The following is a 24,465-nucleotide window of genomic DNA, read 5'->3' on the forward strand; positions in this document are numbered from 1 at the left end:
TGTTTGAATGATGATTCAAACTGAGTTCAAAAAAAATATTATAAAAGTAAATCAAACCACATTTGCTGGTTTATTATCTATTTAGTTTGGTTTTAGTTTGAAAAATCTTCAAACCAATACAAGTGGTTTAACAATCACTCAAATCAAACTATATACACACCTAGTTTATAGGGTTTGGCTTGAATCAAACAAATTGAATATTTTATGTACTTTTAAATACGAACATAATTATATTTATTAGAATATAAAATATTTAAATCAAATCGAAATGAATTGATTAATTCGGATATTTTTTAATGCAGAATCAAAAATAAATCAAATGGAACTAAATTTATCGGTTCACATTGGTTGATTTTGCTCGGTTTTTGCATACAACTTGTATGATACAAGTACCAATTTACATCCCACAGCTCATAGTATAATTCCCAAGAAAGTTGTACTATGGTCAGATAAGTGGGTCATCAAGGAAAGGAAATTTCCTCCACACACATTCTCTGCAACATAACTGAAAATAACCGTCATACCACCTTTCCCAAAAGTACAGTAATCTAACTGAAATAACTACTTTTAACTTAACTGAATTCTGCAATCATGAACACCACAAGAAAAAACAGTACATGCAAAAATAAAAGAGGCATGAGATTTGTCTTAACAATGAGTATTATAATCAGAACAATAATGGAGCTCTTCAATGCTCAATGTTAATAAGAATTTTATATCTATAAACAAGTTAACCATAAATGTTTTTTCTAATTCCTAATCCAAAAAGAAAAGAAAAAAGAGTGCCGAAAAAACACTCTCCGTGTCCAATGCTAAAGACCTAAACTTAACCATTGTGGCAATCTTGTATCCATGATTGTCTTCACTACATCTCTTACAAAAGAATCAAAACAAGATGAGCAAAGACCTTTTAATATACTTGTCTGCCCAGCAATCAGTCTATCGCCATGCATACAAATCGATGGCGGAGGTATCGAGTGAACTTCGCTCCTTTTGTGCTCGAGACCGCACGCCGCTAAGATGGTATGTGTCGAACTCCTTAAAATGTCCTTAGAAGTTTCGGGGCCTGCACCAATAGTGACAAAACTAAGCATTCCTACAAAAACATGAATTCTACTGCTAATTCATGGAACTTCTCAGAGTAATTGATTTTTACAGCATCCAAACTATCACTTTATTTAATTTGGTGACCAAAAGTTATGTTCGTTTTATTTTAGTTATTAAACTTTAATTCCATTTCAACATGAAGTTCTCCGACCAACATTGCATACGTGGGAATTGGTTTTTGCTTATTTTACCTGAAAACTTGTCGCAGATGCATAAATTCAGTTTGGCGGGAAGTTTTCAGGACAAGTTTTCAGGCAAAAATAAACAAAAATGGTTGCCAAGTATGCATCTTTTTGCCGAAAAATCTCCCGTTCAAATGAAATAAAAGTTTAGTAACCAAATAAAACGAAATTTAGTCACAAAAATAAATTAAGGCGATAGTTTAGGTATCCTGAGAAAAAATTACCCGAACTTCCCAAGACAGCTTAAAATGACAAATTGCAACATGTAGAAGTAAATTCTAACACGTTATCAGTATACTGCTAGAAAATCGATGATGAAATTAAAGCGACATAATTGATGAAATAATTCAACTATAGATACCTAATTCAGTGTTTTGAGACAAGCTTTTCAAGTGGCTTTTAACCATCGACTGCAGTTGTTCCTTTACCACATAGAACTGGTTCTCTTCTCTAGCACTGCGAGGTGGCATATTAACTTCAGATGACAAGCCATGTCTGCTGTTGTGATGCTGGAATTGATCATGCTCGGATATTGGAGCAATCGCTGAGAGTTCAGGCCACAATGTCAAATTGATAGACCTGTCAGTTGTTGAAACACTTTGATCCTGAAGGGCTTGCATTCTTATTTGGCTTAGCCTCAAAGAAAACAGATCCCCATTTTGTAAAGAAGAAGATGGATGATCATTTGCTACCCATCTCTCATCGATAAATGTACCTTGTGACGCTCTAGTTTCTTGTGTCCTTGAATTTTGAACGGAGGCTTCCCTTAACTGATCATTGTGAGGGTTTGAAATAACAGTTCGCAAGTTGGCATCTGAAATCCCATCCATTCTATTATTCAAATGATTGATTCTGTTCATATTAATCAGATTATGTATATGACGGTGTAGCTGGCGTCTCTGTGTCAGTGTTGCTGCTCCTGCTCCAGCTACTGGAGCACCTAACTGGCCATCACCGGGAAATCTGGGAGATGACAGATTTCCAAATCCATGAGCAAATAAACGACGAGGTGAAGGCTCTAAAGTGGAATCTAAGCCATCGCTGGTGTTTGCATTAGGGGATGGTCGACTAAAAATACTGTTTGTTGTCCGTTGATGAGCCGCCATAGTATCCAGATCTTGAGAGCTCGTGGATCCAAGAGCGATAGGTCTACAGCCTTCACAATACCAGTTGCCTTCAGGCACTTGACGTCCAAGGCCGACACAAAAAGTATGTGCAGGTGAATCACAGAGATCACAGAGCAACATGAGTCCATCTTCCCCACCTTCGTGGCATTCTGTACAAATTACATTCTCGTAGGGATCGATAAAGCTCCTTATCTCTTCCTCAGTTGGTTGATAGACCTATATAAATCAATAAGACAATAGAAAAAAGCAGGAAATAAGCACGAAAGAAAAATGCAAATAAAACATCAAATAACAAGAGAAACAAAAAACAAAATTGACCTGATCACGCTTGGGAACTTGAATTACCGCAGACTTTGACTCAACTCCCAACGCTGCTCTTCCATTCTTAGTAATCGACTTAAACCTCTGTTTGCACAAAGGGCAACGAGACTCTACTTTTGACCACTCCATGATACAGGTAAAGCAGAAGTAGTGACTACAGCAATCTAAGGTTCCCTTCAACCTTCTTTTATCCTCTTCTGAGAGGCAAATTCCGCACACCTGCTTTCCCACCTCGACTTTTACTTCCTTTACCTTCTCTTTACCTTTTCTTGCTACGGATTTTCCTTCTTGAGATAAATCCCCATCCTCCTGAATATTCTTTACAGATGATGAACTCCTTAAGCTAGTTTTTACTCCTCTATACATCTTACTGGCTTCCCTAACCTGCTCTCTCTCTTCCTCCGAGATGGTATACTCATAATCAGATGATCCAGATGGGACAAATTCAGAATCTGATACAGCATATTTCCTTCTCACAGCTGAGTTTTTACTGCTTTTTTCTATCGCATCCGGTGCATCATCTATAAAATCACCTTCATATTCATCATCAATTTCGCATCTCTCTTTCTTCTTCAACCTGCGGGTTTTTCTTCTTTTCTTTGTCAAAGGCTTATTTGAAACCCTTGATTTCCTCCTCTTCTTTCGACCTCGTTCCACACCCCTTTTCTGAAGGCCTCTGTTTCTCACTTTCATATTAGTACTCTTCTTTTTTGTAGTCAATTCTTCATCCTCATCCAAAAAATCATCATCATCGTCATCATCATCATTTACCTCCGGACTAAATTCATCATCATCGTCATCGTCATCATCATGGACATAATCCTCATCATCCTCCTCCTCCTGCTCATAAGAAACCCTCTTTCTCTTCCGCGACGTTTTACCCCCAATTTTCCCATTAGCTCGAGAACCCTTCCTACTTTTCGATCTAATAACCTTCCTAAACTCCCCGTCTTCCTCTTCCTCGACATAACTACCAAAACTCTCCTCCGATGCATATTCATCTAAAGAATTCCCCAAATCCTCTAATTCATCATCAGACAGAATTTCCTCAACTTCAGCTACATAATCCTCATCGGAATCATCGGAACCCTCGTCTTTCAACCTAACTCTAGTCTTAGAATTCCTCTTAGAATCAACCTTCCCCCCCTTCCCCATCTATCTTGCACACATACACACAATATTAAACCTCAAGTTACATACCCATAAATATTAAAACTTCCATCTTTAAAATCCCCACATCCAATTCAAATCAAATCAAATCACAATTATCAAACAAAATCCCCAAGATTCTTTCTTTATGCTTTGTTTCTAGCTTAGGTTATACTCAAATTGGGTAAATATCAACAACTTGGCCCTAATTTTCAGCCCAATTCATAACTTGAATCCGATCTGAATTAACAAAAATAACCGACACAAAATCAAAAACTAAACAACACCCAGATCATAAAATTCAATACTCTCATTTAACCCCAAACAAAATCTAAAATTACAAGTGGAGCCAAATTAAAAGATGCAATCTTTTTGTCCAAAAAAGCAACAAAAATTGCAAATTCGAAGAACCCAGAAATTAAATTGTGGAATACGCACAGAAGTTCCAAAAAAAAAAAACAATAAATAGGTATGTACAGAGAGTATAGAGAGAGAAAAAAAAGTTTAGAGAGAGAAAAAAAGGAGAGAAGGTGGGGTTGGTACCTGAAACAAAGAGAGCTCAAAACACAGAAAAATTGTTTAGCGATAATTAGCTAAATTTTCTTTTTATTTTATGCTCTTTACGGCTTTCGCCATTTTTGTTTCCGATTCTCTTTTATTTATCTTTAAAAATAACACTACAATTAACCATTTTTAAATTTAATTTTTTTACATATAATTAATTTTCTGTTTTTATATTTGATAATTTAAGGGAGGGAGCGTGAGAAATAGAATCCACGATTTTGACAGACTATTATTCAACATGAATACCGTATGAGTTATAACTTGTTGGTGTCATTTTTAAAATCTAAATTTATATATATAGCTAGATTTTTAAATTTTTATAATTATATTCAGTTTTATAAATATTTGTAATATATTCAAAATTTTAAATTTTAATTTTTTGATCTCTATCAGTGACTGTTAAATTTTCAATGTAATTAAAAAAATATAAAAAATAATACTTAGAAAATTGTAGACATATTTAAAAAAAATGAAAATAATTCTAAAAATTTAAGAAGTTTTATCTTGATTTATAAAAAATGCAAAAATGTGTATTTTAAATGAATTTGGCCTAGAAAATTTGTATGCTTGTGAATTATGACGTCATACTCATGGTTGCAGCTGGAATTGGAATGAAAACAGTGAAATGGACATTAATAATGTTTTTGTATCTTTTGGAAATTTAGTAAATGTTTTTTTACCATTTCTAACTGTATTTTAACTGACATGGTGTGCATAATTATTGCAGCTATCCCTAAATAGTAAGGTTATAAATTGACAATTATTATCTTCTGAAAATTAACCCTCTATTATAAAGTGCAATTTCATAAATATTTTAGTAATGAAAAATTAATACTCCAGTAAATAACCGCATAAGTTTCAATTAGCATTTAGCAACTACTCTTCTTTTCAACAAAAAAAATTACACATTCAATTGTAAAATAGGTAAAAATTGGATAAATTTCCTGTGAATCAATAAATTTATAACATTTAAAATCAAAAATATTTAATTTTTTAACATTATTAGACCTATATTTAAAATGTAAATTATTTACATTCGCCGTATATTTATAAATGAAATTAATTTGTCTCCACATAATTATTTTAGTGATAGTGGTATTATATTTTAAATATGAATATTTCCTATTCAGATCTTTCTGTATTATTATAATAAACAGAATATAAATTGTTAGATTTTAAATTAATAAAGAGAATATTCAAACTCTAAATCTATTATCCTTTAATTTTCTCTTGAATTGGAAAAAGATGTGGAGGACATGGACCTTATACGTTAAACTTGGGCTTTTTTGGCTGTAGTGTAAATAAGCGTTCAATCCATACATTATGGGCTCTCTATAATTTATTTTGAATTGTCATTTGGATTATGGCTTAAATATTAGCAAGACACAATTGGTTAAATTGGGCTTTGAAAGCTACTTACTATTAAATTCCTAAAAGGGCTTTGGTCCAGTTCAATAATTAAAGGCTAGACCTAATTATTGGGTCGATACTCACTCAGCTCGTCCATATCGGCCTGTTTGGACGGGCTTAGACACTTATTTTGCATCAAACTCTATCGAATTTGATGTCATTTTAAGCATGTCTTTTTTACGTACAAACTTGAGTTTATATAATTAGTTAAATTTTAGTCTATGTTTAAAACATCTCGATCCAAATATGTAAAGATTCAATATATAAAATAAATGGAACGTAATGTTAGACCAGAAATGAATATAAATTTACTTTGTTCTAGTTCAATAATTCAAGAGTAGATATAATCATTGGATCGGTTCTCATTTAGCCCATCAATGCCTGGCATGTTTGGGCGAGATTGGATACTTATTTTTCATCAAATCTGGTCGTATTTGGGTCCATTTTAAGCATGTTTTGTTACGTAAAAGACTTGAGTTTATATAATTGGTTAAATTCAGTCTATTTTTGGAAAATCTCGATCCAAACCAGTTAAGATTAAATATATAAACCGGATTTGAATAGTAATTTTAGACCGAACTAAAATCAAGTTTACATCTAAAAAAATCAAGCCCATTAGATATGACCTAAATCGAGCCAAATTTGGCCATGAACATGATATTAATATATTGGAAAAGAGTAATGGATAGTTTTTTTTTTTGTATATAAATGGATAGTTTATATATAAGCATTTATATGCATAGTGGTGAACTTATAAAAACTTTGCTTAAAATGTGCTTCTTAAGCCTTCTATTCCCCTACCTATGGAGTTCAAAAGAGTTGAGTTGTCCAATTCAATGGAGGGTGTTAATTACAATTATTATCTTAAAGTTTCTTCATCTAACAAACATTACTCCTAAATTTTGGGACCATCTTATCTTATAATAATTCATAGAAACTAATAATCAAGAATTAAAATAAGATTAGAATTTTATCACTTCATATAATATTTACTTCTTTGCTTCAAAAAGAAAAACATTATTGTCCACTCTTTTTTTCCTTCTTAATATACTAGATTTAGTTTTAGATTAAAGGGTTTTGGACATAATAAGTGGACATAATAAGTGGACAAGTCATTTGCCACAATAAAGCTTTCTTACACCTTTATATTTTCTTAATTTTCTTGGATTAAATAACTAATCAAATTGGACCTATTGTCAGTTTGTCACATAATCTATAAAAAAGTTTTATTAATTTATAATTTGTGGGTTTTAAATAAAATTAAAGAAAAATGGTTAGTTAAAGTACCGTTGTCATAAATTGCTTTAGGGCTTCATGAGATGACTTGGACACATGGCTTGTGTTTAAAAGAAAACATTGATCAAATGCATATATACACACTAACGTTATGATTTTGAATAAAGGTGGGGATAAATTTGTTATATTCATACTTTACCAGTTTGTTAAATATTACCATTTTCAAATTAGCGCAATTTCACATTTTTTTTATTTTTATCATATATACTCACGATTTATTTGAAGCTGGTGACATGATTTCATATATGTCAAACTGGTTAAATATTATATATAAATTGGCGTATAATATTATGTCACGTTAATTCCAACCAAATTGCGAATATATTTAATGAATATAAATTTTTTTTGATAAAATTATAAAATATTTGGTAAATGAATTAAAATTATAGATAAATAAATTTATTTTCCCACAGGAATCTACTTTCCATTGCATAATTCATCTCATATTAAATGTTTAAATTAGTCCCATTCCATTGACTTAGATTCTTCTCTTTCTTTGCCTACTCATGAAAATTGGATCCTCGTTTTTTTTTTTTTTAAGTTTATATTAAAATTTAAGAGTAGCAAAGCCAATCGGCGGAGAGCCTTATCGCCAAGTCCAAATCATCAACAAACTAACTATACTTTAACTTCAAAATAAAGCCTCGAACTAGTCCTATTCATTGAACTATGCTTCCCAATAATTAGGCATCAAAGTTGGAGCATAAAGTAATTTAATATATGATTACTTTTTTAGGCTTTATATTAATCTATATTTCATGTATATTAATTGAAACTAATTAAAATCCTTTAGTGGATCTTATCATTTCATTTCTATTTCTAATATTTTTGTATTTTGTTCTCCAAGTTTCAACCGTCCAACACTTATTTGATACTTAATTAAATACATATTTTTTTTGTTTGTGGTTGTTGTTAGGGGTGTCTATAAATCAAATTGAAATGAATCATCAAAGCAAAATAAATTGATAAAGTTGCTCGGATAGACAATGATTTTTGATTTGGTTCAGTTTTAACCTATAACACGACTATTGATGATTCGGTTTTTAAACTAATGAGCTTAAACTGATGAACATTGAAGCTATGTTGTTCCACATCAACATGCACTAGTATTGTTCCTATTTTAACATTATAAATCATACATACAACGTAGCTGTGTTCACGTCAGCATATCAAACACACTGTTGTGTTGAGAATTTTAATTTACCCAAAAAATATTATTAATTTTATTAATTAAAATCTATTTTAATCTCAGTTTCATAACATATAAAAACTCAATCAATATACCTTATTTAAATTTTCTAATCAATCTACAAAATTTCATATATATTTTAGTGCAAACGAACCAAAATTTGAATCTAGTATCTAAAATGAGCAAAAAAAAGAAAAAACAATCAAATCAAATATTCTAATTTATCCTTATAAATTTTGTTTAATTTAATTTTAAAAAACATACGACATAGTTCATTTAAGTTTAGTTTAGTTTGATTCAAATCAAATTGAGTACCTATTTTGCAAAACATGTTATAGAAAAAAACTTTAGTGCATGGCATGAAAGTGACAATATACAGTCGATCCTCTAATAGTTAATATTGTATAAATTAATAATTTTAATAATTAATAGAAAATTGAGAGAATCAACTTCGTTCCACGTTGGATAATTAATAATTCTATTATTTAATAATTAATAAAATTTAAAATATATTCTACACGAATAATAATTATTAGAGAGATTTTTTTTAAAGAAATATATAACAATTGATGAATTATTTGAGGAAATTTTAACCATAATTTATAAAGTGGAAGTTAAAATACCATCAAATTATGACTTTCTTATTCTTTTGAGAAATTTTAAAAGAAGTTATTAGATAAACAAATTAAAGTAAGTAAAGTATCTCTAGTATAAAAAAATTAAAAATTATTTTATTTTATGAATACAACTTTTTAATAATTATTTTTTGGTTTGAAATCAATTGATATTTTTAAAATTGAATATAAAATTGTTTCTTTTAAATTGAGTGATTGTAAAGTGTATTTAGTTAGTTTTTTTAATAATATAATAGGCTTAATTTCTTAAAAAAATCCCACATTGCATTTTTTTTCGTTTATACTCTAACCTTGTAAAAACACCATTTGTACCCAATTTTGAATTTTTATGTTTCATCTCTATCCAAAAGTATTAAATTGTACTCTTTTCATTTGAAAAAAAGTTTAAAACAATCCTTCATTTTTAACTTATATACGAATTAGATATTAATGTTATTAATAGTACAAAAATACCATCTTTTTCAAAAAATTAAAAATAATAATAATTTTTTTAAATTTTTTTAAAAAATATTTCGAATTTTTTTTAATTTTTTCAACTTTTTAAAAAATATTTCCGACAAAAAAAATTAAAAATAATAATAATTTTTTTAATTTTTTATTATTTTATCAAATTAAAAAAATTAATTAATTATTTGGATGTATTTGATTATTTTTTAAGTTTAAGGATTTATTTGTATATTTTAAAATAGAAAAAAGTATGTTTTAAACTCTTTTCCAAATAAAAAAAGTACAATTTAATGCTTTTGGGTAGAGATGAAACATAAAAACCCAAAATTGGGTACAAATGGTGTTTTTACAAGGTCAGGGTATAAACGAAAAAAAAGTGCAAGGTGGGTTTTTTTTAAGGAATTAAGCCAATATAATATTAATATTAGGTTTATTAATGTAGATGCTTTAAAATATCTTTTATAATTTTTTTTATATAAATTTAATAAATTAATAATTCTATTAATTAATAAATTTTTGATCTACCATGTATATTAATTATCAGAGGGGTCAAAAATCATAAATCAAAGCATGACAAGTAAATGATTTTTGGTACAAATGAGTTTAATTACCCATGCAGTTGCCCTAGATTTTATCCTTTGAAGCTTACTACAAGAACCAAGACACTCTTTTTGTTTAGAATGTTGATGTCTAAAGTACAAGATTCAACGAGTCTCTAACAGCATGTGGCTCAGCCATAATGTTTCAAGTTCGGACAATTTAAATGACATCACAATTAGAAAGGCCAAAAGCATTAGTTCTCACAAAGGAAAAAATATTGGTTTAGTCATCTTCCCTCATCCTGGTAGACCAACCACAATATATGAGTTCATATAACTAAAATTAGGATGATCAAAACTAACCAAATCCAGCAAATTATACTTATACAATTATTTTTGCTTTTAATATTATTAAAAATAATTTTTCAATTCATGCACTTTTTTTGTTAAGTTTTAGTATAAATCTAACTGAAATAAGCGAACAAAAAAAATCAACCAAACTAAATAGTTTGCAAGAAGTAATCTCCAAAAAACATTATTCGAAGGAATACAAAAGAAATATAAGTTAAGATTCTTTAAACAAAATTGGCAAGCTACTTATATTTTTGATTGTTGGCTGCAATTTTGTTTGTGGGAAAAACACTTCTTCACTAATTTGCTTATTTTTTAGTGCTGATATCTAAAGATAATCGAGATTTTACTTATTTTCTTCTAAACAAGATTATACTTAATTATGCAAAATAAATTGAGTCTTTCTTTTTTTGAAAACTGCTCTATATTTATAAAATAATTGCAAAAACATGGATCGGCTTTTTTCAAAAAATAATTTGCAAAAATACATGAATTGCAAAATGCATAAATAAAAAGTAACCTCAAATAAACATAGTGATTTGATTAAAAAGATTGATTTAGTCGCGATTTCACTCTTTTTTTTTTAATTTTTTCTTTCAATTGAGCTTCCGTTAACATTAAATTCACATCAGATTTGCAATAAAAGAGAAATAAATGCACAAAAGGTAATTGCTAATGTTAATGATAATCAAGATTATACTATTTTTTATTTTATTTTTGAAAACAAATTTGATGATGAGTTTGTTTCATCAACATGCAATGAAAAGGTCTTTAAGCTGACCACTGGAGCCTACTTGTAGCTAAGCTTTGTGATTGGGCCGGCAGCCTTTCACCCTTTAACTAATACTTGCCGGCATGGTGCTCTGGGCCCCACTCTTGGACCACTATTTTAAGGGCCCACCAGTTATTTATTTATCTTTTTGTTAATTTCTTAATAGCATTTAGTAATAATTTAATTACGGTTAAAAGATAATCACACGAACCTAATCAGGCTCGGATCCGAGCCATATGTTTGAACGTTGGAGGGAACGGGAGGGCTTGTATTAGCAATTAAATAGAGGGGCAAATCAGGAAATTTCAGTCTACTAGATTAACATTTTCTTAATTAATGAATAATAAAATGTAGAGATTATATTAAGTTGGCCCATTGACTGCGGAAGATCAATAGTATCATATTATATAATAATAAATTAAGGTTTGTGATAATAATAATCTCATGTTTCAATAATCACTTCACTTAATTAATTATCATTTTTAATTAATATAATAGGTTCTGTTCTATAACTATGATGACATGCATGCCTAATCTTTATTCATAAGCAATTATAAATAACATATAAGTGTGCATCTCCATTGCCTCTTCTATTTTTATGCTATTTTTAGCATAATATATATATATATATATATATATATATATATATATATATATATATAGCACATATTATTAAATTTCACTCCATTATAAAAATGCTAAAATAAATGTTAAAATTATAATTATATAAGCGATTATCATTGTTGATGGAAAATCTGTAAATAATTTAGATATAATAAAATTTAGCATATGCTAAATATTTTAACAAATTTGACACAAAATTTAAATATATACTAAATTTAGCATATAAAATAGAAGTGCAATAAAAATATTTTTTTATGCTAAATGCTAAATTATAGCATTGTGCACTAGAATGAGATGCTCTTAGCACTAGTTTTGTAGGATATAGTAATTTTATTAATTTCGTAGCAAATGACAATGTCTATATCAAAATTATTTAATTTTTGTGCCATTTTGGAAAGCAAGTGTTAAAGATAATAAATGCATATTTGGACTATCAAATAATATTTGATTTTTATTAAGATTGATTATTTTATATGATATCAAAGATTTTACGTTATTATTTGATATGATTTTTCAATTTTTATGATTAAGATGTCTAGAGTTCAATTCTTACTAATTTTTTAATTTAGTTAATTAAAATATTTAAGCACGAAATAAGATGAATTTATATTTTTATGCTTCAAACTTAGTATATATATATATATATATATATATATATATATATATATATATATATATGTATATATATATATATAATCAATAAGTTTATAATCTATTCCTTCAAAACCTTTATTTAATTGATTAAGATATGATGTATAATTTTCTTAATTCATTATTCAAAACACTAAAAATACATATCAAATCATACAATTATTAATAATGGCTAAATTTGATGGATTTTTTTTATAAAATTGTGATAAAACTATTAAGACTAAATATTTATACGATTTGGATAATTTTAGACCATTAAACCTAAAATTAATTAAATGAGTGAGGGATTAGAAAGGTGAGATGTGAAGTTAAAAAAGTCATAAAATTTTATAAGGTGAGATGTGAAAGCAACGTTGTAATTTTCTTATGAAATTGAATAGGATCTTAATTAGAATAGAGATTTTTACTGTTTTGGACATTTGATGAGAATGAAAGTTTACTTATTGTAGATAATGAAATTTCACTTCTTTTTCTAGTAAAATCTATTTAATTACTTAACTCTCTTTCTATTTATATAATAATTAACGCTTGCTGGATATTAATTTACGAGACTCGAATTTGATATCTTTAATCTATAAAATTAATTTAGCTAAATTTATCAATTCAAATGTATAATTCTTCATAATTATATATAGCTATGATAATTGTCATATTGTTCAAAAGAAAAAGGTGCAATAATTCTTACTTTAGGAAAATATTTTTCTTAACCTATTGATAATTTTTTTCAAAGGAAGTTGATCTAATTATTAGTACTTCGAAATAATAATATTCCACAGTGTTTTACATACACTGTATCAAGCTACAAGTGACCCTAATACGAATTTTTGCAAAGCGCACAAAACCATAATTCATCAATATTTATATATAACTTTAGCGTCAAGGTACTTGAGCTAAAAATAATTTTGGTATATGATATCTGAAGTGTTTTCGAACGGGTTTTAACTATAAAATGACATTCTTAAATTTTTTATATCTAAATAAGTGTCTTCTCAAATCGGATAGAATTTTTACAGGAAACAAAATTTTAATTTCAAATTTTAAACGGCTACATATATGGCCACATTTTAGATCGGCAATCTCACTTAAACCTGCACAACGTCTTACTAATTCACTTGCGCCTTCCGGTTACTTTAGCGAAATTTAACTACCGTTATATTGTGTATTAAGTTTCAAAATTGGTAAGAACTTTTCAATAACAATAATATTCAACCTTTTACTATTCATTAGTGAGTTAGTTATAACATGCCAAATGAAATATATATTACAAATTCTGTTTTTAAAGTTTAATTGTTTTAAAAATTCAAATATTTATATGTTTGTGCAATTTAAATTAAACTTTTTAATTTTACTGTCTCAGTTTTACAATTACACTATACTTTTATCCATTCATTTTCAATTAATTTAGTATTTTCAGTTATTCACCTAAATACAAGACCTATTTGCTTTATTCGGCTATTATGATCATTTTTAACTTCAAATTTACTTTTTTTTTGCTTCAACAGACCAAAAATTAGAGAATTTATAGTTAGACTCTAATGTCATTTTTTGATTTTTAGATTACAAGTTAAGTTACAACATTCTGAAAAATAAGTTTTACTAATTATAAGTTTAGTATAAAAATTCAACTAAATATTAGGACAATTAAATTGATTAAAAAAATTTAGATAGAATCGCAATGAAAAATAAAATTGGCAGAGTATTACAACAATTTTAAAATTTAGTTTAAACTGCAAATCTATCTATCTATAACTATTTTATATGTGGGAAGGGGGGGGGGACAGGTAAAATTACGGTATTAGGTTTCATTAAGGGTATAATTTATAATTAAAAAATAAAATTAATAAAAACTTAATTAATTAATACTATAATATAGGGTACTACTAAATAGGAGTGTGTATTATACTCCAAATCAAATAGAAACACGGAAAACAAGAAGAAATTGGTATTCTCGCATAATAAGAAAAATAAAAGACAAAAATTCACATTCACTTTGCCTAACTCTTTGTCAAAAATTCAAATCTAAGATAAGGGGAAAGGGTATTATACACCCTTCAACTTTTTATGAATGATTATTCATATTCTAAAAGTCTAAATTAATTCAATCCAATCTTTAAAAATATAAATTAGGTACGAAAAAGCTTTTTTCAATGTAAAATAAACTAAATTAATATAAAGGGTTTGTTTGTCCACCAACTTACCTAGAGTCAAAATTTAAAGACTTATTTGCACCTTTAATTTACATCTTTTAAACGTTTTAATAACAAAATATTTTTGATTTTTGATAAAAATATCTCAAAATTAAAATTAAATTTATAAAAATAAACTCATTTTATAATAATTTATAAGAATTAAAATTTTTTATATAAATTTTATACTAATTTATAAGAATTAAAATTTTATATATAGTATTTTAATTTATATTTAATATATATATATATAACGGGTCACATAAATATCATGATGAATAATTTTGTAAATACAATCTAATAACTTAAAAAAAATTCATCTAATAATTTTATTATTATTATTATTATTATATATATAATGGGTCATTTAAATATCGTTCACTTGCGTAACGAGAAGGAAAGGGGCAATTAAAACTTACAACACTAGACTTTAATAACTACACATTAGTCTATCTATAGCTAATATGTGTAGCTACATAAAATATAAAATTACTTATGACAAATAAAATATATATCAATAAGAATAAAAATGTTTGAATTCAAATAATAATTATTTTTTCTCATATAATATAATTATAAAAATAACTAACGAGTCATGTATTCAAATACTAAAATTTAATCTAATCATTTATTTAATATATACAAACCATATTAATATCACTTACTGACTATAATTTTAATTGAAAATTGTATTAATTTATTATAAATTAAATTATTTGTCATAAATTATTTTTTTAATATTCGATATATATAACGGGTCATGTAAATGTCGCTCACGTGCGTAGCACGTGGCGAAAAACTAGTACTATATATAAAAGCACGGATTGGGGGGGGGGGGCATGCAAATTACCGAATAATCCTTTTCAGTTTACTACTAAATAAAAGTTTTATAGTCATTACCTAATTAGTTATTTAATTAATCACTATTGTAATTAAAGTCCTAATTAGAATAGGTAGCTAAATTATCTCCAATTTAGTTTTTAGTATGTAAAAATAACTAAATTGTCTCCAAATTAGTAGGAATATCTATCTTTTAGTTTGATTGAACTATAAAATTAAAATACTGTATTTTGTCAATATAATATTATTTAATTTTTTTTCTTATTATTTTAAAAAATATTATTAATAAATTTAGTTAATTATTTAATTATGGTTATTATAAAACCAAAAGAAGAATAAATTCAGTATGAAAAAAAAAATTAATAACCGAATATATTATATTTAGTTTTATAAAAATTCTTAACTAATTTAATATTAATTATAAATAAAAAAATTGATATAATTATAATAAATTTACTAATATATTCATTGATGAGTTACGTTACGAGCCACGTGTATAGCACGTAATGCGAAAACTAGTATAAATAAAAGTGTGGATTTTTTTACAATTAAACCTTTATTTAAATGGTTTTAATAGTACCTAATTTCCACGGAACATACACTTTAATTTACAATTTTTTTGATATTATATTTAATCTTTTATTACTAATGAAAGTAAATCGATATTTTTGCAATTGAATTTAACCGATATCACAATGAATTGAAGTAAATTATTAGATTATATTTCCATTTCAGCTATGGTATTGTCACATTCTGGTAGAAGCAACTTCTAATTGCAGTGATAACTCATGTGATAACATATTTTTACAAAATATTTAATTCGGTTTGACACGTCGGCTTAATTTAATTAGAAAATATTAAGAATTTTTTTTATTAAAATAAAAAATATTATTCAAAAACTAAAAAAAACTATGATTCATAACCAATAAATATGATAAAATGTAGGTATTATTTAAGTATTGATCCTAAATAATTCCCCAAAAGGTTTTATTTAGTATATTGGCATGACAACAATCAATGATTACGGTAAATAAACTATTCTAAAGAATTGCAAAAGTACTTAATTGCAATGGAAATAATAATAAAAAATCATCTTAATAATTGCTGTTATAGATTATTTTACAATGGAAAAATTACATAAAGGGTGTTTAATTTTTTTCAAATCTTTTGTTTTGGTGTCTAAACTTTTATTATTTTATTACAACTTTTTAAAAACGTCTCAAATGAGTGTTTTTTAGTCATTTTTCAATCACCGCACTACTAATAAAATTACAAATAATTTTTTAACTCATATATTTTATCATTTTAGTTTCACATATATAAATATATCATCGTACACATAGCTATAATTCTTATTAATATGATGCAATGTTTAAGTAAAAATAAAATTATTTTTTGTCTTTTAGCACGAGGGATCCAAAAAACTGCTAAAAACACTGATTGAGCTTTTAAAAAGTTGAAATACTAATATAAAAGAAATAAAAGTTAAGACACCGAAACATAAGATTTGAAAAAGTTCAAACACTATTGATATAATTTTTCTTTTCATAATTAAAGAAAAGTGTAAAATTAGAGCATTCAGTTGCAAAAATTAAAATTAGCTAAAAAAACCCGGGAGGTTCGGAACCAGGTTCGGTAACGACACTTTTCCTCCTTCAAAAATAGACACGAACAGAACAAACTCAGAAACTTTGTAAGAAAGAAAAAGAAAGAAAACTGCAAGAAAATTTTCCATTTTATTTTCTTTCTTTTTCTCTCTTCTTATTATAATAATTATTATAATTACCCCAAACACATCAATTTATACCCATCACATACATCCATCTCAATATAACCACGCATTCTTGAAAGTTTGGTGAAGTTTTTGAGTATTTTTTCTTGAATTTTGTTGGGTTTCTTGAGAAGATAAATGGGTGTTATTTGAACAAGAAGTTCTGATACGGGGTTGTTTTGCAATTTAGAATTTTTATAAATGTCGACAGAACAAGTAGGATCATCATCATCGTCACCATTCTCTGTAGTTTCTGTTGTGGAAGAAATTCTTCAACAGCATGGAAATGGAACCAGCAGATCAAGAGATTTTGATATGGTCTCAAGAAAAGCTGATGAACCTTGTATGATCAAGTTTTTTATTTTTCTTTGTTTTTTTGGATAATTGATCGTGATGGTATCCAAATTATCCTCTTTTTTTCATTTTGATTATTAAACTTTGTTTTTTTTAAGTTACTAAACTTTTATCCTTTTTCAAATGAGTTTTTTCCGGCTAGAATGCATGTTTGACAGCCGTGTTTTGATACATGGCAATAAAATTTTGCTACTTTTACTTTAAAAGCTTGTCATATATGCATAATTTCATTTTAGAATGGAATTTTTAAGCCAATATATGCACACATTCCAAATTTTTAGGTAAAAAAGAAATAAATTCCGGCTGCCACTTAAATATTTTTGGCCGAAAGACCTCCTAATGAGAAAAATGATAGTTTGGTAACCAAAATGAAAAATATTAAAATTTGATCACCAAAATAAATAAATAAAGTTAGTTTGTGTATCCTATTTGATTTGAATTTTTCTAATTTTTGTTCAATGGGATTAAAATGATAGCACTTAGAAGATATGAAGCAGCTTGCTGGATCAGAAAAATGGTGGGAGTTGTTGGAGGGAAAGATTTACCAGCAGAGCCATCAGAAGAAGAATTCAGGCTGGGATTGAGAAGTGGATTAATATTGTGCATTGTTCTTAACAAGGTTCAACCTGGAGCAGTGCCAAAGGTATAATATTTATGAGTTGTTATGAGTATTATTCGATCTGGGCCGTTTTATTTATGTGATGAGATTATGATTGGTGGCAGGTTATGGAATTGGCTAGTGATTCTGTGATTAATCCTGATGGAGCAGGTGGTGCTCTCTCTGCATTTCAGTATTTTGAATATGTTAGAAATTTTCTTGTCTCTGTTGAGGAAATGGGGCTTCCTACTTTTGAAGCCGGTGATCTCGAACAGGTAAATATTCAAGTTCTTGTTCTTCAACTAAGTACTATATATATCGGAACATGTACGGAAATAGAAATGCTGAAATAGAACACGTTAAAATGGAAAACACGTCATAAGAATAGGTGATAGATATAAATTTTCGAGTTTCAGAAGCGTTTTTGAGGATGTAAAGAAAACGCGGAGGACTCAACAAGTTTATGTGCAGCATAGTCAATTACTAAATTTTATCATTAGCTCATCTATTTTGTTTGGCTCAATAGACGAAAAATTTGACTATTTGTGAAATTCATACGCAATATGATCAATGAGAGCTAATTCAATGGTGTTTCTGCTATGAAATTTATGATTTTCAGGGTGGAAAATTTGCTAGGATAGTGAACTGTATATTAGCACTGAAATCATACAATGAGTGGAAACAGAATGGTGGAACTGGTATATTTAAATATGGTGGAAGTTTCAAACCATTAAACAGTGGAACTATCAAACCTTTCATGAGAAAAATTGCAGACTCTACAAGAAGTTCTTCATTAGGCAGCAATGATCACTCTTTCTTGAATGATCTCAGCCATGAACTCAATGAATCGGTAAATGAACTTAAACCCGGCCCTTTTTGCCTTTTCCTTTTCCTTTTATGCAACTTCATTATAAAGCTTACTTATTTGCTTGTACAATTTGTAGAATTCATCTCGTTCGTTGCATATGCTAGTTCGTGCTGTTCTTGCTAATAAGAATCAAGAAGAAATACCAAATGTGAGAATTCTTGCTCGTATGATTATTCGTGTTCCAATGTGTTTGAGATTGTTTTGTCATTGAGAAGTAACTATATTTTGATAACAGATTGTAGAATCTATGCTGAATAAAGTCATGAAGGAGTTTGAAACGCGATTAGCAAGCCAACAAGAATTGGTGAGTAACTTTATTTCATTAAACTTGCTAATAACTATGTGATTCTAACTATCTTTTGGTTAATATGATAGATCAAAAGTGAAATGACACCATCTACCCCTGACATGTCTCTTCAAAGAAGTACTTCTAGTGATTCAAAGGTATGAGATTTGGTTGCATCATAGACTGTCTCTAGCTCACTAATGAATTTTCATAATTTGAAAATCTAATTTTCCAATTGTAACTTATGTCTTTAATTAGATGGAAGAAGAAACTTCTTCACCAATCACATCAAGAGATGCTTCCCCGAAAATCAGAACAGAGGAGAGTTTTGAACAAAAAGACGATCATGATCAAGAATCGAACATTCAGCTTATGAAACAGAAAATGTTGGTTGAACAGCAGCAGAGTGATATTCAGGTAATACCATGGTAAATGTCTTAATATTTTGATACCAATGAACCATTTCATAATTATTTAAGTAGCGAATGAATTTTGGTTTGTACAGGAATTGAAGAACACTCTTCACACTGCAAAAGAAGGAATGCAGTTATTGCAGGTTAAACATCTAGAGGAGTTCAACAGTCTAGGTACAATTAGCTTCCATCTATGTTTCACGAAAAATTCTCGAGTCCTGTATTCATACGTTTATTTCCATTTCAAGAAACACTTTTCAAACTCTCAAACTCTATATAATTATAACATATTCTTGTAAAAATATAATTTTCCCGTTTCAGCATTTCCTGTTTCAATATTTCTGTTTCCGTACTATATTGTTGCTATTTCGTGTGATAGGAAAGCACATGCGGAGTCTAGCTCATGCTGCTTCAGGATACCAGAAAGTGCTTGAAGAAAACCGCAAGTTATACAACCAAGTGCAGGACCTAAAAGGTAAAATTAATTACTTATTTGATATTTGTACGTATCTATTTCCTAAGCTTCTTAAGCTTAGTTTAATGGCAAAATAAAATTGCTGAAACAGGAAATATTAGAGTATACTGCCGAGTGAGACCATTCTTACCTGGCCAGCAAAGCCGTTTCAGTACTGTGGATCACATAGAAGAAGGAAACATTACAATCCTGACTCCCTCAAAATATGCAAAAGAGGGAAAGAAATCATTTAGTTTCAATAAAGTTTTTAGTCCTATGGCGACTCAAGGTCCGTAAGCCTCCCTTTTCAGTACATAATTCTTGTTAAAAGCTCGGCTCTTCAATTGGTTTGGCCTTTTTATTTCTTGCAGAGGAAGTATTCTCAGACACTCGGCCTTTGATACGATCAGTTCTTGATGGTTTTAATGTGTGTATATTTGCATACGGCCAAACAGGATCTGGAAAAACTTTTACTATGGTGAGAAGATAAGTTTAACTACTGTGAATTTTTTATTTGATTGATTAAATATCTTTTATTTACTTGTTTTGTTGGATCATTCAGACTGGCCCCAAGGAACTTACAGAGGAAAGTCTAGGTGTAAACTACAGGGCATTGAGTGATCTATTTCTTCTACAAGACCAAAGAAAGGAAATTATTTGCTATGAAATCTCAGTGCAGATGCTCGAAATCTACAACGAGCAAGTCAGAGATTTGCTTGCTAATGATAGTGTTAATAAAAGATATCCTTTTTGACTTTTATTCAGTCTGTTCTGTTTGTCTATAACCTATGCTGCACGGAAACAAAAGTATTGAAACATCCGGAGTTTCAGAAGCCTTTTTGAAAGGAAAACGAAATGCTGAAATGTAGTATTCGAAAAGTTTCCATGCAACATAGTGTATAACAGTTTGTCTTGTTTAATGCCACCTTGAATTAATTTCCTACTTGTTTACTTAACTCCAACATACATTAGAAATTCGCAACAGTTCTCAGAATGGAATTAACGTACCAGAAGCGAGCCTTGTGTCCGTATCTTCACCATCTGATGTTCTAAATTTGATGGACATTGGACACAAGAACCGTGCAGTGAGTGCTACAGCAATGAATGATCGGAGCAGTCGGTCTCACAGGTGCAGCTTATTAATATTCTGCTGATGTCTAGCTTTAAATTTCCTTGGTAAATGTTTTAGGACTCACATTCTACATTTTCGTGCAGCTGCCTGACAGTTCATGTTCAAGGAAAAGACTTGACATCTGGAGCTACAATTCGTGGTTCTATGCACTTGGTTGATCTAGCAGGAAGTGAACGCATCGATAAATCTGAGGTGACCGGGGATAGATTGAAAGAAGCACAACATATCAACAAATCTCTTTCGGCATTAGGAGATGTCATTTCGTCTCTCGCACAAAAGAGCTCTCATGTTCCTTACAGGAACAGCAAACTCACACAACTACTTCAAGATTCACTCGGTAAAATTAATCAAAAGACGTTTTCATATTTTTATCTTATTTTTATTGATCCAATCTAATCATGTCTTGTCTATGTAACCATCAGGAGGACAAGCGAAGACTCTGATGTTTGTACACATAAGTCCTGAGACTGAAGCTACTGGTGAAACGATTAGTACTCTAAAATTCGCTGAACGAGTTGCCACGGTTGAGCTGGGTGCTGCTAAAGTTAATAAAGATAGTGGTGAAGTGAAGGAACTCAAAGATCAGGTTCTTACTACCACATTCTCTGCTCTGATTGTTTCATCCTGAAATATAATGACTAACCGGTACATCATTTCGATTCTGTTTTCAGATTGCTAACCTAAAGGCGGCCTTAGCCAGGAAGGATACAGACTCAGAGCAGCATTCACAGCATTCCAGATCCAGCACCCCGGAAAGACACAGGCTGAGGATGGGCGGACATTCTGGTTCGTGGCATAGCGTTGGAGATAGTAATAGTCGCAGGGAATCACTTGACAATGCTAGTAATCCCGAGGTTAGTTAATGCTCGTCGTTGGTAAACTGTCATGCTATATTGAATGGAAACTTGTAGAGTTTTCGGTTTTGGCGTCTTGTTTTTATTATCAGAAACGCTTAAACTTTATATTTATAATCTATTCTGATAAATTAAGTCTTTTTCACTGTATTTTTCCATAATTTTCATATTGTACGGAAATTTATAGAGTTGTAGGTTTTGGTGTTTCATTTTCATTTCTGGAACACTTCTAAAATTGTGAAACTTTACATTTATAATCGATTCTTATAGATAAAGAAAAGTATTTTCGCCCGATTCCTATTTCAGTATTTTCCATTTCAGCGTTTCCATTTTCGTGCAACATAACTCATCAATTCCCATTCTCATTCCAATATTTAAATGATATATACAGATGAGGAACTGCAAGTCTTCAATCCAGAGAAGACGAAGCTTGGACATCAATGAACTGCGAATGAATTCACCTCCTTGGCCACCCGTCGGCCTTGTTGTACAGAACGGGAAGGAAGACGATAAGGAATCAGCGTCTGGGGACTGGGTAGATAAGGTGATGGTGAACAGACTAGACAATCTCAATGGAGAAGAAAATCTTTTAGGACAATGGGAATTAGACAATAGACAATTACCAGAGCCATTTTTTTCAGAACCTTCAAAGATTTACCAGGAACAAATATCTTTTAGTAACTCTAAATCTCCAAAAAAGATCAAAGATAGCCCAGAATTACACGATGCACAGAGTCGGCGGTTCGATGCAATATCTACTGATGGTTCTGAAGAACTTGAGGCTGGAACTAGTGATTCTTCTGAACCAGATTTGCTATGGCAATCTAATCTTTCAAGAACAAACACCATTCCTAATGGGGTCGGATTCAAATCGAAAAAGACTCTTGATAAGGGATTGAGAAGACCAGAAACAAAGTAAGTTTATTGAACTTGAATTTGAACTTGAAAACTTAGCTGTTGTTGTTTTTGTTGGGAAATCTACAGTTATTTTTGCTGTGTAAGCTAACGAAACGCTTTCTTGAGTCCTAAGTAACCATACGAAACGCTTTCTCGAGTCCTAAGTAATCACACAAGACACTTTCTCGAGTCCTAAGTAATCACACAAAACACTTTCTCGAGTCCTAAGTAATCATACAAAATGCTTTCTTGAGTCCTAAGTAATCATAGATTCATAAAAAACACTTTCTTGAGTCCTGAGTACTCATACAAAACACTTTCTTGAGTCCTAAGCAATCACACAAAACACTTTTTTGAACATGAATTTTAGCATGTAAATTTTGTTAACTAGTCGTAACTTTTTTATAATTTTTGCTATGTGAAAACAGGAGTTTAATTCCGTCACTAATTCCGTCGCCATCGAAGAAACCAAGCGGAGTGAGTCCAGTAAAAAACAAGACTGTAAGACCGATAGTTGGTTCTGATATTAAGAGAAAAACTAGCCGGGCAAAGTGAGAATTCCGGCCGGACTTGCTCAAGGAAGTGGCCGGCCGGCTTCATGATCTTTTTTTTTTGTGTATTTATTATTTAGTTGTAGGTGAAAAGAAAAGAAAAAACAGAGTTTTTCAATTTTAATTTTTTTTTTAAAAGGCAATAGCCTTAAATTTTTATTAGGTGGAGATTCTAAACTGTACTATGCAATCCCACCCTATTTGTTTATAATGGTGTTGGTATTGTGAATCTTTTTTTTTTATAACATTTATTTTTCATTTGAAGTTGTTAATATCAAGAAAATTTCAGCCATCTTCTGTTTTTCTTTTTTGTTTTATTACATGTTCTTGGCGTTTATGCAACAAAATATGCCACTTTTCTTAGCGATTTCCCATTTGTACTTCAGATTTTGCATTATCAGATTCGCCATTTTGTCTACTATGATGTCTTGTTCTGTTGCAGGCAGATGTGACAATTCTGGTTTGGTCAATTACAAACAAATTCATAATTTCTAGATAAATTATATTTCTTTTAAAATTGTTTATTTTATCATTGTTTTTTTACGAATGGTTCTAAAATACCAAAATTTTCTACTTTTTAAAAATTTATTCAAACCTTTCAAAAATTATGAATTTATAACTCTCTCGGTCCAAAATTAATAGATAGTTTAAAATATATAAAAGTATTAAAAAATTTAATAAATCTATATAAAATAAATACTACTTTTATGAAAACATATCAAACTTGCTCTTATTTAATGCAGCGTTGACTGTACCTTTTAGTGGTGTTTGTTCTCTTTTTAATGTAATATAATTAATGAGGATATGCATGCCATTTTATCATTTAAGCAATAAATGACTGCCTATAATTTGGGACAAAAAATTTAAAATACTGCCTATCAATTTGAGACGGAGGGA

General features: G+C 29.2%; 2 protein-coding genes across 2 annotated transcripts; one reads left to right on the forward strand and one right to left on the reverse strand.

The window, feature by feature from the left end:
- Positions 1 to 642: 642 nt before the first annotated feature.
- Positions 643 to 4,506, reverse strand: LOC126673255 (uncharacterized). Its single transcript, XM_050367334.2, has 3 exons — positions 2,735 to 4,506; positions 1,651 to 2,632; positions 643 to 1,066 (listed from the first exon to the last, which is right to left on the reverse strand). Exons 1-3 carry the CDS (start codon positions 3,890 to 3,892, stop codon positions 813 to 815), a joined length of 2,394 nt encoding a protein of 797 aa, XP_050223291.1. The 5' UTR covers positions 3,893 to 4,506; the 3' UTR covers positions 643 to 812.
- Positions 4,507 to 17,077: 12,571 nt separating this feature from the next.
- LOC126674952 (kinesin-like protein KIN-14G) lies at positions 17,078 to 23,860 on the forward strand. Its single transcript, XM_050369504.2, has 19 exons — positions 17,078 to 17,504; positions 17,992 to 18,158; positions 18,239 to 18,388; positions 18,733 to 18,963; positions 19,058 to 19,129; positions 19,217 to 19,285; positions 19,357 to 19,425; positions 19,526 to 19,684; positions 19,773 to 19,854; positions 20,060 to 20,155; positions 20,247 to 20,423; positions 20,506 to 20,612; positions 20,697 to 20,875; positions 21,102 to 21,263; positions 21,350 to 21,603; positions 21,689 to 21,852; positions 21,938 to 22,120; positions 22,512 to 23,035; positions 23,446 to 23,860. Exons 1-19 carry the CDS (start codon positions 17,363 to 17,365, stop codon positions 23,570 to 23,572), a joined length of 3,114 nt encoding a protein of 1,037 aa, XP_050225461.1. The 5' UTR covers positions 17,078 to 17,362; the 3' UTR covers positions 23,573 to 23,860.
- The last annotated feature ends 605 nt before the right edge of the window (positions 23,861 to 24,465 follow it).

Source organism: Mercurialis annua, linkage group LG3 (assembly GCF_937616625.2).
Source record: "Mercurialis annua linkage group LG3, ddMerAnnu1.2, whole genome shotgun sequence".
Taxonomy (NCBI): Eukaryota; Viridiplantae; Streptophyta; class Magnoliopsida; order Malpighiales; family Euphorbiaceae; genus Mercurialis; species Mercurialis annua.

Coding starts and splice junctions, on each gene's coding strand:
- LOC126674952 (XM_050369504.2), top strand. CDS start 17,363: ATGTCGACAGAACAAGTAGGATCATCATCATCGTCACCATTCTCTGTA. Junction 18,159..18,238: donor AACCTGGAGCAGTGCCAAAG/GTATAATATTTA, acceptor GATTGGTGGCAG/GTTATGGAATTGGCTAGTGA. Junction 18,964..19,057: donor GCCATGAACTCAATGAATCG/GTAAATGAACTT, acceptor TACAATTTGTAG/AATTCATCTCGTTCGTTGCA.
- LOC126673255 (XM_050367334.2), bottom strand. CDS start 3,892: ATGGGGAAGGGGGGGAAGGTTGATTCTAAGAGGAATTCTAAGACTAGA. Junction 2,633..2,734: donor AAGTTCCCAAGCGTGATCAG/GTCAATTTTGTT, acceptor TGATTTATATAG/GTCTATCAACCAACTGAGGA. Junction 1,067..1,650: donor GTCTCAAAACACTGAATTAG/GTATCTATAGTT, acceptor CTATTGGTGCAG/GCCCCGAAACTTCTAAGGAC.